Below are 13,072 nucleotides of genomic sequence, written 5' to 3'. Positions count from 1 at the left end.
CTGGGGAGTAATTTGTCAATGGGCATCGAGAGCATTAAAAAGGACCATCCTAGATGGCCCAGAAATTTGACTTTTAGGAGTCTATACAAACAAAATAATGAGATAAATGTGCAAAGGTATATAATGAAACATGTTCATCAGAGATTTGTTTGTAATATTTTCAAGACACCAGTAATTATGGCAGATGAGTTAAATAAATTAAGGTACATCATATCATTAAATAATATGCAGTCAATACAAGTAATGATATAAACGTACATGTTTTAAAATCTGGGGATGTGTTCACAATATTGTTTTGAAACAAACACAAGTTTTTGTTTAGTTCTTTTTCTGGAGCTTTGTTCTATTCTTTCATTTGGGACATGTTTCTTTGTCTCCCCATTTTGGCTGCCTTTCTGTGTTTGTTTCTATGTATTATTAGGTAGGGCTGCTATGTCTCCCAGTCTTAACAGAGTGGCCTTTTGTAGTAGGTGTGCTGAGGGACCCAGTGGTATAGTCTCCCTGGTCACCATAGCTGGGTGCTCTAGGTGTGTCCCTTGTGTGTGCCCTCCTGTTGTAGTTGAGCCTTGGTTTCCATTTGCATGTCAATGGGAGGGATTGACCATCAGACTCATTGGTTGTGAGGACTGGCCGAGGCTACAGTGAAGGAGCTGTGGTGAAGGACGGGGTAGTCTGGGACTGAAGCCACCCTCTGTCTCACTCAGCCACAATCTCTGCTGGTTTTCAGAACCAGAAATTATAGGGACTTTTGTCCCTGGCACTGAAACCCTGGGCTGGGGAGCCTGGTGTGGAGTTGGGACCCCTTGTTCCTCCGTGGGGGACCTCCACAACCAAGACATCCCTCCCGATTTTTAATGGCCTCACGGGGGTGTGGGACCACCTCGTTTTGTGCCTTTGCCCCTCCTACCAGTCTCGAGGTGGCTTCTTCAGTATGTCCTTAGTTGCAGGGCTTTGGTTCAGCTAGACTTCAGGTGATTCTCAATAATGGTTGTTCTGTGGTTTAGTTGTAATTTAGATGTGGTCCTGAGAGAAGGTGAGCACAGCATTTACCTACTCTACCATTTTGAGCGGAAATTTGTTTGTGTTTTTAATGAGAGAGGAAAATGGACAAATGAGTCACTGGCAAAAGAACAACATGACTGTGGGAAAAAAGTTCATCCCTAAGAGGAATGAGGAGACTATGTTACAATCGTCAAAGCCCACAACTATACACCACATCAAAGAGCTCTTGCCTTATTGTCTGAGTGGCTTATGTAAAAAAGGGGAGACTTCAGACATTTCCCAACTAGTAAAGTATTTGAAGTCCACGTAATGGGTTAACTCTCCGAATGACTCATTTTATAATAGAAATGAACTTTTACTTAGAATTTTTGGAGTATCAGTTGTACAACATATGCACACATACACAGCTGCCATGTCTTGATGAGCTGACCAAATGGCAGCCAGTCATAGGCTGGGCAATAACACAACTTGGTCCTTGTACAAAAAAATAAAGTGAGCCAATCAATTTCCCTTTTCTGAATAACAGCTAAGAAATACCTAGGTAAAGTATTATTTAATGGTAGGAGCTACAGTTTGAAAGCAATGCTAGAAAGATGGAACCAGAAAGGCTCACATGAGTCAAGTGCATGCTTAACGGATGAGGAATAGAAACTATGCATAAGAAAACAAGGTGAGTCAATGGAGAAAAGACACTAGAACAAATTTATAGAGAGAAGCAGAGATTCAGAGAGAGAGAGAGAGAGAGAGACAGAGAGACAGATAGACAGACAGACAGACAGAAACAGACTGGTCCCAGAGCTTCCTGAAGGTTTCTGTCCTAGTTTGGTCTATGTAAGCCTTACAATAACCTCTTTTTTTAAAAAAATGTAACTTAAGTGATCTCTCACCCTAATTATCAAAAGAATCAAACCACCAGGTTTGTTACCACTAAACAAAACTAAGTATATTATTTAATATAAAATTGCAATCAAGAGGATATAGTCATTAAAAACAAATTGTCAAAAGTAGGTTGTCTAGTAGACTGTTGTGCAGGCTTGCCCACAACCTTGTCACCTTATTCTGATAAGTTCCCTGATTTTCCTTTGGGAACTACCCCATGCCCATTACCCTGCCCTCTGTCACCACCTCTCTAGGGCGGAGATGGGACTAGGGTCTAGACAACCGGTGGATCCTAACACACAGACCATGGTGATAAATAATGGCCATGGAAGCATTACATAAATATGGACTCTTAGTTCTTGAGCATAACGTGACATATAATGTGTGGAGAAAGAAGGAAAAGTTGCAACGAAGACTTGGAGCCATAATAGTCTCTTAAATAATAAGACCAATTTCCAATTCTGCTATTAATTACCCAAGTGACTGGGTCGAGTCCCTTCCCTTTTCTGAGCTTTAGTTTCCTTGTGTATAAAACAAGGAGCTCAGTTAACTATAATCAGGGTCCATTAGGGCCCTTTCCTTCCTAAATCTCTAAGCCTTTCTTAAGTATAGAAGAAATTCTAAACAGTCACGTAAGCAGCTCCTTGTTGGGCATGTACAGACGCCTGGTACGAAGCTTGGAGTTTTAATGGGAACTTCTCTTGGTCTTGGCCTTCAGGGAACTTGCAGTGGAGATTCTGAAATAGGCAAAGTGTCTCCCCCTACTCTTTCCTATGGTCTAAGCTCTTGAAATTTGCCCTCTTTTATGACAAACAGTTAATCAGGAAACAAATCTCTGCTAATACCTTGCTTCATTTTTTTTCCCTCTGCAGAGGTTACTGTCTTCTTTCCTTCATTCCAGGAACACAGATGCATTTGACACAGGTCATCTGGCCACAGTTTCTCCAACACAAATAGAAATAATGTTTTGTTCATTTTGATTTCCAGAGCATCTCGGAATTCAAAAAGTAGAGTGATTCACCAAACAGATGCAAGGTAATACTACTATAGATCAGAACTACTTGAGGGATCTTTTCCCTCAAATCACACGGCATATAAGGATGATCCTGGCTGCAGATCTGTTCAGCCACTTGAATGGAAAGTAGCAAACTGTGACATCTGTATCATCAGTTCTATTACTTGCAGAGTAGACATTGTGGTGACTGGTTGATCTAGTTTTTCCTGCAGGATTAGCAACTTTGATCCACTGTGAAGGTCTCTATATCAGATATCAAAGCTTCTGCAAAGTCTTGGATCTTTAAAACAATGTTACTCTTGCCTGTCCCAATTGCCACTCTTCTTCTACAGCACTGGACACTAGACATTCTGAATATTCTACAGGACAGTGAAGGTCTGGACATTTTCTCTTTCTTTTTTTTTCTTTCTTTCTTTCATCTATTTAGACATTTATTTTAATTTCTCTTTCCTCTTGGTGTCCAATCTTGTTCCCAAAACAAGTTTTTGTAGATTTGTTTTAGTTTTTATTATCTATTCTACATTTTAATCTTCCTGAAGGCAGTGACTTTGAATGCTTTGTTCACTTGTTAGTCCCAGGGTCTAATAAGCAGGCATTCAATAATTACAGGTTGAATGAATGCATGCATGAATTATATAAATAAGCAGCATTTTAGCAGTAATGGATTTCATAATGCTAATCTAATCTCACATTTTAGGGCTAGAAGAGAAGTGTCAAGTCCAGCATGGAGCAGTATAAGGACACTCCAAAAGATAGTAAGGAAGGCCCTTTAATAGAGTTTGTTAAAAAATGCTAATTATATAAAATGAAAGAATATTCATGGAAACACTTCAAAAATATTAAGTTATATAAATATATTAATACAAATTTTACATATGTATGATTTGCAATCTTATTGTTTATTGGTTTTTATTTGCAATCGATTTTGTTATTGAAGGTTCTGTGTCAAATGACATTTTTGAGTCTGTTAAATATATGAAGTTTGCACAAATGCCTGGAGGTCTTAAATGTTTTCTAAAGAGGCAGAAGATCAGTCAGTGTGATAAAGGAAAGGGAAACTTTCATTCCTGGTGAACCCACCGAGTAGGACACCAACAGGTCCAGGGGCAGCCTCATAAAAATGGCTGGGACATGCTCACCCGGCCATTTTCTACTTACTACATAAGTAGAAAATTAGAAGTTCACCCAAGAAAGTCTCATTTCTTGACTGCTTTGCTCTTATGGAAAGGAAAATTCCATAGGGTTGTCCAACTTCCAAGACAAAGCAGAACTTGGTAAATTCCCATCTGGAAAGAGGAGCCCCTTTGTGCTGAGTTATCTGCGTGCAGATCTCTTGGATGCAAAAGGAGGTGAAAAATGTCATCAGATATGTAGGTAGAAGGCTTGTGATCCCCACAAGAGACTCGAAGTATTAGGGGAGAAAGCAAAACTATCTAGGGATAAAGCTCCTTTGGTTTGTGTGTCTCTAATTTCAATGCTTTTAAAAAAAAATTTAATCCATCTATTAAGTATGGATAAACCCCAGAATTCTGCCATGCCTGGTCCTCGAAGCACCAAAAGCCTGATATAGGAACAGCTGTGGTGTGAGTTCGTTGGTCTAAGCTTTTGGGCAACTTCCAACTTCGCTATTGCTCATGCCCCACAGGTCAAGGAAAGAAGTGACGTAATGCACTTAGCCACTTTAATTACAATGGAAAGGCGAGGGGGGAGGGGTTACAGGCAGTGACAAATTTAGCACATGACTTGTCCTAGGGATGCAGGAAACAAAAACATCCACAGCCATTGGCTGCGTCCACTTCCGACTACAGTATCTTGCTCCCAGTCTGGAACCTTGAAACACACATTTCCTGGGAAGAGGGGTGGCGCTAGCTCACAGAGCGTCAACCCTAAACACTCGCTGCTCACACACACCGCCCCCTACGGAGCCTGGCAGCGTCCTCCCAGCTGGGATGGGCGTGGGGCCGAGTGCTTGCCACAAGGTCCTCAGAAGGTCCCCCCGAAGCCAGCCGCAGCGGCGGATCGCGGCAGGCAGAGCCCACGGAGGACCCGCGCCCGTGGAAACTGCGGCCACCCGGGCTCGCTCCGAGTGAGCCGCGCTGTCGTCATTCATTCGCAGTGTCCGGAGCGTCCTTCCAGCGAGGAGCTGGGCTTTGCTGCAAGTGCCAGTGGCCCCGACGCGGAGTGTTAAGGCGCGGTGACCTCCAGGGCGCGGAGCGGCTGGAGACGGAGGTGGCCCCGAGCTGCGGTCGGCGCTGCGGGAGCAGCCGCGCCCCAGCCCCCCCGCGCCCCCCGCGGGGCCGAGGCTGCTCGCGTCGCCCGCAGCCCCGCACGCCCCCAGCCGGATCCCCAGCCTGAGCCACAGCACTTCCTCCTCCTCCCCTCCCCCCCGCCTCCCGCCGCGGGGGCCGTGGCTGCGCCGCTGAGCCAGGGGCCTGGGCGTCTGCGGCCGCGGGCTCCGGGCGGCGGCGGCGCGGTGGACAGGATGCTGCTCGCGGCGCCCGCGTCCCCGCCGTCGTCCCGGGCCACCCGCGGGGGCTTTGTTGTGGTCCCGGCGCCGCAGGCCGTCGGCCGCTGAAGTCGCCGTGGGCCGCCGCACCCAGCGGGCGGGCGGCGCGCGTGTGCCCGGGGGTGCGCGCCCGTGCGCGCCGGTGTGTGCAGGACCGACCCGCCGCCCCTTTGTGCGTCCGCCCGCCCGCGGGGACGGGGAACATGTGGGTGAACCCCGAAGAGGTGCTGCTGGCCAACGCACTGTGGGTCACCGAAAGGGCCAACCCCTACTTCATCCTGCAGCGGAGGAAGGGGCACGCGGGCGACGGAGGCGGTGGCGGCGGACTGGCGGGTAAGGACCCGCGGCCGGTCCCCGCGGGCGGGGGGGGGAGGGCCGGAGCTCTGCGGCGCCTCCCGCGGCCCTGGGCTGTGGCCGCCCGCGACGCCGCCCGCTCCTCGGGCTGAGCCACCTTCCCCGCATTGGGGCTGGGAACGCATCCGGAGTCGTGATTTTCAGACTGGGAAAGAGATGCTTCTTTTCTAACCTTCAGGCTGTGGGGCCCGTCGTGGGCTGGGCAGCCCATCCGTGGGTGATGGCGAAAGGACTGGAGATGGGCGAGCGGGGAGCAGGGAGTGTCAGCCCTTGAAAGGACTGGAGATGGGCGAGCCGGGAGCAGGGAGTGTCACCCCTTGGGAGTTGAATGCGGTAGTTCCTCCCCCCTCTTTAAAAACAATATCGCTTTACACCTGGGCAAGAGCGGTGGGGGATGGTTCATTTTTACTTCATTCTCTTGATTGGTAATGGCAGGATCAGGTATAAAATGCTCTTTTGTTTTCAGGGAAGCTATCAGTAAGAAGCTGGTGTGGTCATTTCCTACAGTAGTTACCACCGGAGAGAATGAATAAGGAAAAAGGAATTTTTCTGTTGCACTGAATTAGACATAGCAAAGCAAGTTATCTGGTTGTAAAAGAATTAGCAGTCTAACTGAATTTTAACTATTTTAACTTAATCACATCCTCCCAGAACCCCCGCACAAGGTATGGTTACTATTGTAACTATTACTAAAACCATGCCATATCATTCAGGATTATAAAATTACACCCATACCCCAAGTCTTGCTATAGTAAAAAGGTCTTCATTTATTAACTAATTAGTTTGCCTGGTGAGAGGTTACAAAAAATCTTGAATGCCTACCATATTAGAGATATTGGACCTTCCCCTCTCCCTGTTGGTTAGAATGAACAGAACTGGAATACTTTTTACGATGAAAAAGTTAGCAGAAGAAACAGGAGACGTTCAACCAGGAAAGAGACTGCAGAAAAAAGATGACCCTTGACCTCTCCAGAATTCAGAATATATCACTCTCTAGAGCTTGCATGCTAGGTAAATTGTTTCTTTCAAAAAGCCCTGCTATGGACAAAACATTCTTGATGTAGTATGTATTTAGTTGTGATTATAATTTATGAACTAGTTTTCTCTAGATTAAAATCCAAGTGTCACATTGTATGGCATATACTTGTTTAAATGATCTTGGTAGTGCATCAGATAGCCTATAAGTAATCTGATTTTTCTGCACTTTTTCTACCATAAAAGAGAAGGGAATGTGCAGAGCTGCAGACCTGGTTCTAGAAATTCTGATTAGTGGCCTAGAGTCAGAATTTTCCAGTTCATTTTGTAGAAGTTGCCTAACTATGTGCATCAATATGTAACTTGTATGTCTGATATTGGGATCAGCCTAGATTGTCTTTTAAGTCCAAAACCACAATGTGGAGTAGATAGTTTATTGTATTAACAAGGAACATTTCCTGCCTGCAGTTAACCCTCCTGCATCATGTAACTACTAAGTATTTATTTTCTAGAGTGAGTTACAATGGGTTATGAAAAATTTAGAGATGCAGTCTTCTTTTTCTAGTTAACATTTTTATTATATTCCTACTGACTCTTAGAGCTATGACAACAGTCCACTCGGAATCTCTTCATTGATGACATTTCAGGTAGATAAAATTATATCTTTTTAATTGCGAAATCACAGCCATTATACTTATTGCCAGACTAATTGAAATTATTGTCATGAGTAAAAGTGTTCCAACAAAGGCTATTTTCAACCAACAGATTAAAAAACGTTTGCTCTGACAGATTGGTGCCACATCAAATGTAGCAGGAACATTTTAGGAATCCTCGTTACTATGTATAGTATATTCTGATTCTAATATGAGTTCATTCATGCGTTCATTAATTCACTAAATCATTTAACAAATACTTGTTGGCAACTTTTGAAGTGCTAGTGTCATGAAGCTTACAACCTAGTGGGAGAAGACAGATGTTGATAAAATAATCATATAAATAAATTAATATAAAATTGCTCCTCTTCAGGGTCTCAGCAGAAAATATTAGGTTGTTGCAAAAGTAATTGTGGTTTTTGCAATTATTTTTAACCTTTTAAACTGCAATTACTTTTGCACCAACCTAGTAGAATCCAACCTAGTTCAAATGAAGGGAGTTTAATGAAAGGACAATTTAGAAAGGTGGAAGCAGTGTTACCAGAGCCAGTGAAAGGCGCAGCAGTGGGGAACTGTCACTACCCTAGGCAGCAGGAATGATGGCACTGGAGGCCATGTGAGCTAGACCTCTGGAGAAGCAGCTACCCCTGGAAACAGACCACAGCAAGAAGGGAAAGGGGAGGACACGCTTCTCTTCTCTCACCTTCTCAGCTTCTGCCACTGCCTCTCATCAGTGGAACCCAACAGAAGCCAGGTGGACAGGGGTCCTGGGAATCTAGTCCCTAGGATCGGCCTCCAAAGAGGGATCTAGGAGGTGGGTCAAAATGAAAACAACCAACCGTAATGTTGGTTACACCACTCAGGATGGGGGTACGGCTGAGGACAAGGGGAGATTCCCTGAAGAAGTGACACTTGAACCAAGAATGAAAGAAAAGATCAGCTTGTGAGGAGTGGAGGGAAGCTCAAGTGTTGGGTATTAATTGTATTAATCAATTAATTAATTGGGTATTAATTGTTGGAGATTTTCAGGACGATCTCAGGAGCTTTATATATATAATATGGACTAATTGCATACTAATTGCATACTAATATATATATAACACTGGACTAATGCACCATGGTCCACTCATCCGTGGATGCTAGATGAGTGGGAATGAAGCCAGGAGTTCTTAGTGGTCCGTGGTGCTTGGGAACATGTTAGTGCAAAAGCTGTAAAAAATAATGGGCCACAATATGGACTCTTGCCTTTTTAAAAAGAATTAAAGTTACTCTCTTCCTGATTCCAGGCAATAGACAGGTATGACAAAATAATGTCTTTTATTATTTATGTCTTTGATTTATTATTTTACCTCTTTTAACTAAAATTTCATACACATACAGAAAACTGCACAAAATAACGATGCAGAGTGCAATGATTTATCACAGTGACACCTTGCAGCCAACACCAGCATAAATAGAGCAATGCCAATGCTACAAGGTCACCCCCCCCCGTGACCTTTTCCTAAAGGTGAAAACAAATGAATGAACAAATGAAAAATTATCCTGATGTTTTATGCCTTTCTTTCTAGATTTTCAGACAAAACAAATCGTTAAACACACTATTTTGGCTTTGCCTGTTTTTTTGAGCAAGGATGAATGGAATCACCGAATATGCCTTCATGTGTTGGGATTCTTTGCTCAGTGTTGTTTGTGACATTTTTGAATGTTGTTGCATGTGGCTGTGATTTATTCATTTTCCTGTGCTGTACAGTAAACTATTATCAGAGTATACCCCAGTCACGTATCCGAGTTTATCCACTGCTGGTGGAGATTTGGATGATCCATTTAGGGGTGTTATGGATAAGGTAGCTATGATCGATCATTCTTCTTTCTTGTTTCTTTGCCTGTGGGCACGCATTTCTATTTTGGTGTATACCCAGGAGAGCAATTGCTAGCTCACAGGTTATGTGTCTCATCAACTTCAGTAGATGATACCAAACTGTCTTCCAAAGTACAGGTACCAGTGTACTCCCTCCAGCAGCATATGGGAATTTACCTTGCTTCATATCCTTGCCAGCATTGTCAGTCTTTGTAATTTTAACCATTCTGGGGGTTTTTACTAATAGCACATTGTGGAGTTAATTTCCTTATTCCTGACTGATGAGGCTGAACACCTTTTCATGTGTATTGGCCATTTGAAGTATTTTGTGACATGGTTGTTCAAGTCTCTTGCCCACTTTTCAATTGAGCTGTTTGTCTTTTTAGTATCTTTTATAATATTGAGTATTCTGGTAGTATTCTGGTGTGGGCATTGCTAATATATTCTGGATTTGAGTTCATTGCTGATTATATGTGTGGCAAAATATTCTGTTTCTTTCTTGTGCACTCTCTTAAGGATGAACAGAGCTTCTTAATTTTAATGTCTAAGTCCTTTGTAGATTCTATTTCCATTGCGGTTAGTGTTGTATTGTATCCTGTTCAACAAGTCTTTTCCTACTCTGAAGTTGTAAAGGTATTCCTCTATATTATTTTCTATTATAGAATCTTCAGTTTTATCCCCCCAGGTTTATATTTACAACTAATTGGGAATTGATTTTTGCATATTATGTGAGACAGGGGTCAAGTTTTATTTAAAAAAAATAATGTATGGACAGCCAGTTGCTCCAGCATGATTTATTAGTAAATCCATTCTGTTCTGCAGGGCTACCTTGGTCATAAATCAAGTGCCCAAATGTTTGTTGATCTGCTGGGATCCCTAGTCTATTCTTTTTGTCCATTAGGATATTTTTGCATCACTACCACACTGTAGCTTTGTAATAAGAGTTTATATTCATTAGATCAAGCCTCTTGTTCTTTGTTCTTTAAGAGTTTCTTGGCATTCTTCATCTTTTACATTTACACAACATTTTAGACTTCACTTATTAAGTCCCACCAAAATAAAACAAAAGCAGGAACAAAAATGTGTAAACTGTTGGAACATTGATTGAGATTAAAGTCTATAAATAAAGTTGGGCAAAATTAGTATCTTTATAATATTGAGTATTCTGGTCCATGAACATGGTATATTCCTCTATTTAGATCTTTTAAAATTTCTCTCAATGATGTTTCACAACTTTTTGTGTAGAGGTCTTACACGTCTTTTATTAGATTTATTCCTAGATATTTCATATTTTTTCATTCTACTATATAGTGTGTCTTCTTAAATTTTCATTTTCTAATTCTATGTTTTTGCTGACCTGTAGAAATATAGTTGTTGTTTTTTCAGTTGTGTGTTTTTCTTAATAGTGACCTTGCAGTCATAACATAGCTAACTTGTGAAATGAATTCTAGTAATTTATCTGTAGATTCTTTGGTATTTTCTACATACACAATAGTCATCTGCAAATACTGAAGTTTCATTTCTTCTTTTCTGATCTTTATGCTTAAAATTTTTTTTTTTGCTTATTTGCACAAGCAAATTGTATAATGTTGAATAAATATGTTGATTGTACATACCCTTGTCCTTTTCTAGGGGCAAAAGAAAGACTTCCAACCTTTGTTCATCACTTGTAGTGATTTGCAGATAATGTTTTTTTTATTTTTTTATTTTAAGGAGTTCTTATTCCTAGTGTGCCAAAAGTTTTTAATTTTATATGGATGCTGAATTTTTTCAAATGCCTTTCTTTATGTCTATCGACGTAATTGTATGATTTTTCTCTTTTATGCTGTTAGTGTGGTGACCTATATTAACTGATTTTTCAAGTGTTTAACCAAACTTACATATATAAAATAATCCAACTTGGTTATGATACATTATTGTTTTAATTAGTATCACTTGTTAATATTTAGAATTTTTGCATCCTTATAAATGAGTAGGATTGGCATAAATGAGTAGTTTTTCTTTCTCACAGTTACCCATCCCATTTTGTCCTGAGACTTCACCTTACTCTACAAAGAAGCTGTAAAAATGAAGACGCAGAATTTGTGGAGGATTTAAGATAGCTTTTAACATCTTCTAGGTCTTCATAAACTGGTCTCTCAAAAAAGTAGGGAAGAGAAAATTTACTCCAAGTCCCCTTTTAGAAGTCGGAGGGATTGAGGCTGACTTCCTGTTCTGGGGACATTGCATACACTTTGACTGCTTTGCTGTCATAGTGAACAGAGAGGACCCATTTCCTGAAGAGATCAGATTCTAAACTATGTTCCCAGGCCTGCACACAAAATCCTGTCTCATAGTGCACAAATCAGTAATTTGTAATTTGGGACTAGACAGTTTGTAATGCTAATAGCTGAGGTCAGTACCACCTTGAGGTCAGGGGCCCATGTGTGCTTCATGGCTCATGGCAGACAGTGCCACAAACAAATTGGAAAGTCACTAGGGCTGCTGTTTGCACAACTTTGTGTTCTCTACCCCTCACAGGGCTCTGTTCTTTGTCAGTTCATCCCTTAGTAAGCAGACAACTGGATTTAAACCCTAGCCTATCTGTTACCAAGAGATGTGATTTGGGAAATTTCTCTTCCTTTCTGAGATATATCTATCTATCTGGATCTATCTGTATCTCTATATATTTATATATGATGCTTTAGTAATCTCTTAGTAACCATTGTGAGGATTCTGTGAGACAACTTATGTAAAACACAGGAAACATAAAGAGCCATTCATAGATGCCTCCCACCATTTTTCTCCCATTGCTGATGATGTCATGTAGGTGTTAGGAGGGGACTGGCTCTGATTAATTCACACCAGTGTGTGAGCAACTCAGAGCTCTGCGGTTTACAGAGACATTGCATCTTTTAAAGGGTGCTGTTAAAGCACACGGCTATTTGATATTTAACCAGGTTTAAAAAGTTAAGTCAAATACTCAAACTTCTTGGAGCGGGTAATTTTTGGTCAGCACCTTTAGATTGTTTCTCCATACCAACCGTTTTTCCTCCCTCCCTTCGTCCCTCCCTCTTTCCCTACCTGGATATGCACATTTGGAAAGCTCTGCCCATAAGCAGTACAGATGCTCCTCTTCAATGGGCTTACCTCCAACAAAGCCATCGTAAATTGAAAATACCAAAAGTCGAAAATGCATTGAATACCCTTAACCTACTGAACATCATAGCTAAGCCTAGTGTACCTTAAACGTCCTCAGAGCACTTACATTAGCCTACAGTGGGGCAAAATCATCTAACACAAAGCCTATTTTATGTATGTATGTACTGGTATGTATGTCTGTACTCGTATGTACGTACGTATGTATGTATGTATGTATGTTGGAGGGGCAGGGGCCCAGATGTCCACCCAGATGTCAGGCTGGCTGTGCTGGGGAATTAACATCCCCCAGGGGCAGCCATGACCCATAATTGACCCTACTAGCACCCTTTAGTGTGGGATAACTGTGGACGTGTGTTCTACACAGGACTCTAAAGTTCCCTAGTAGGGCTAAGTGTGCTAACCATATCGCAAAGGCTATTTTATAACTAAGTGTGGAATATCTCATGTAATGTATTATGCGTATTACTTTTGTGCCATTGTAATGTTGAAATATCATAGGTTGAAATATCATCAATCAGGAGCCGTCTGTACTCTCTCCCTTCTCTCTCTCTCTCTCTCTCTCTCTCTCTCTCTCTCTCTCTCCCCTTCTCTCCTTCTCTCTCTTCTTTCTCTTCCTCTTCTCTCTCTCCTTGTACAAATGACTCTCTGTGTCAGTGGCAAATAGGACTACCAGAGAGAGGACCTGGGTA

At 42.0% G+C, this 13,072-nt stretch overlaps 1 protein-coding gene across 2 annotated transcripts in view; it reads left to right on the top strand.

Moving 5' to 3' along the window:
- The first annotated feature begins 4,745 nt into the window (after positions 1-4,745).
- TBC1D9 (TBC1 domain family member 9) overlaps positions 4,746-13,072 on the top strand; it is an 86,358-nt gene continuing 78,031 nt past the window's right edge. For both annotated transcript variants that reach the window (XM_081077567.1, XM_081077566.1), the window contains exon 1: positions 4,746-5,735. In XM_081077567.1, the coding sequence (XP_080933693.1) occupies positions 5,606-5,735 (130 nt within the window). In that variant the 5' untranslated portion in view covers positions 4,746-5,605. The remainder of the gene's footprint in view (positions 5,736-13,072) is intronic.

Source organism: Rhinolophus hipposideros (assembly GCF_964194185.1).
Source record: "Rhinolophus hipposideros genome assembly, chromosome: 16".
NCBI lineage: Eukaryota > Metazoa > Chordata > Mammalia > Chiroptera > Rhinolophidae > Rhinolophus > Rhinolophus hipposideros.
Note: the sequence above shows the minus strand (reverse complement) of the source record. Positions and strands in the feature narration are given on the sequence as shown.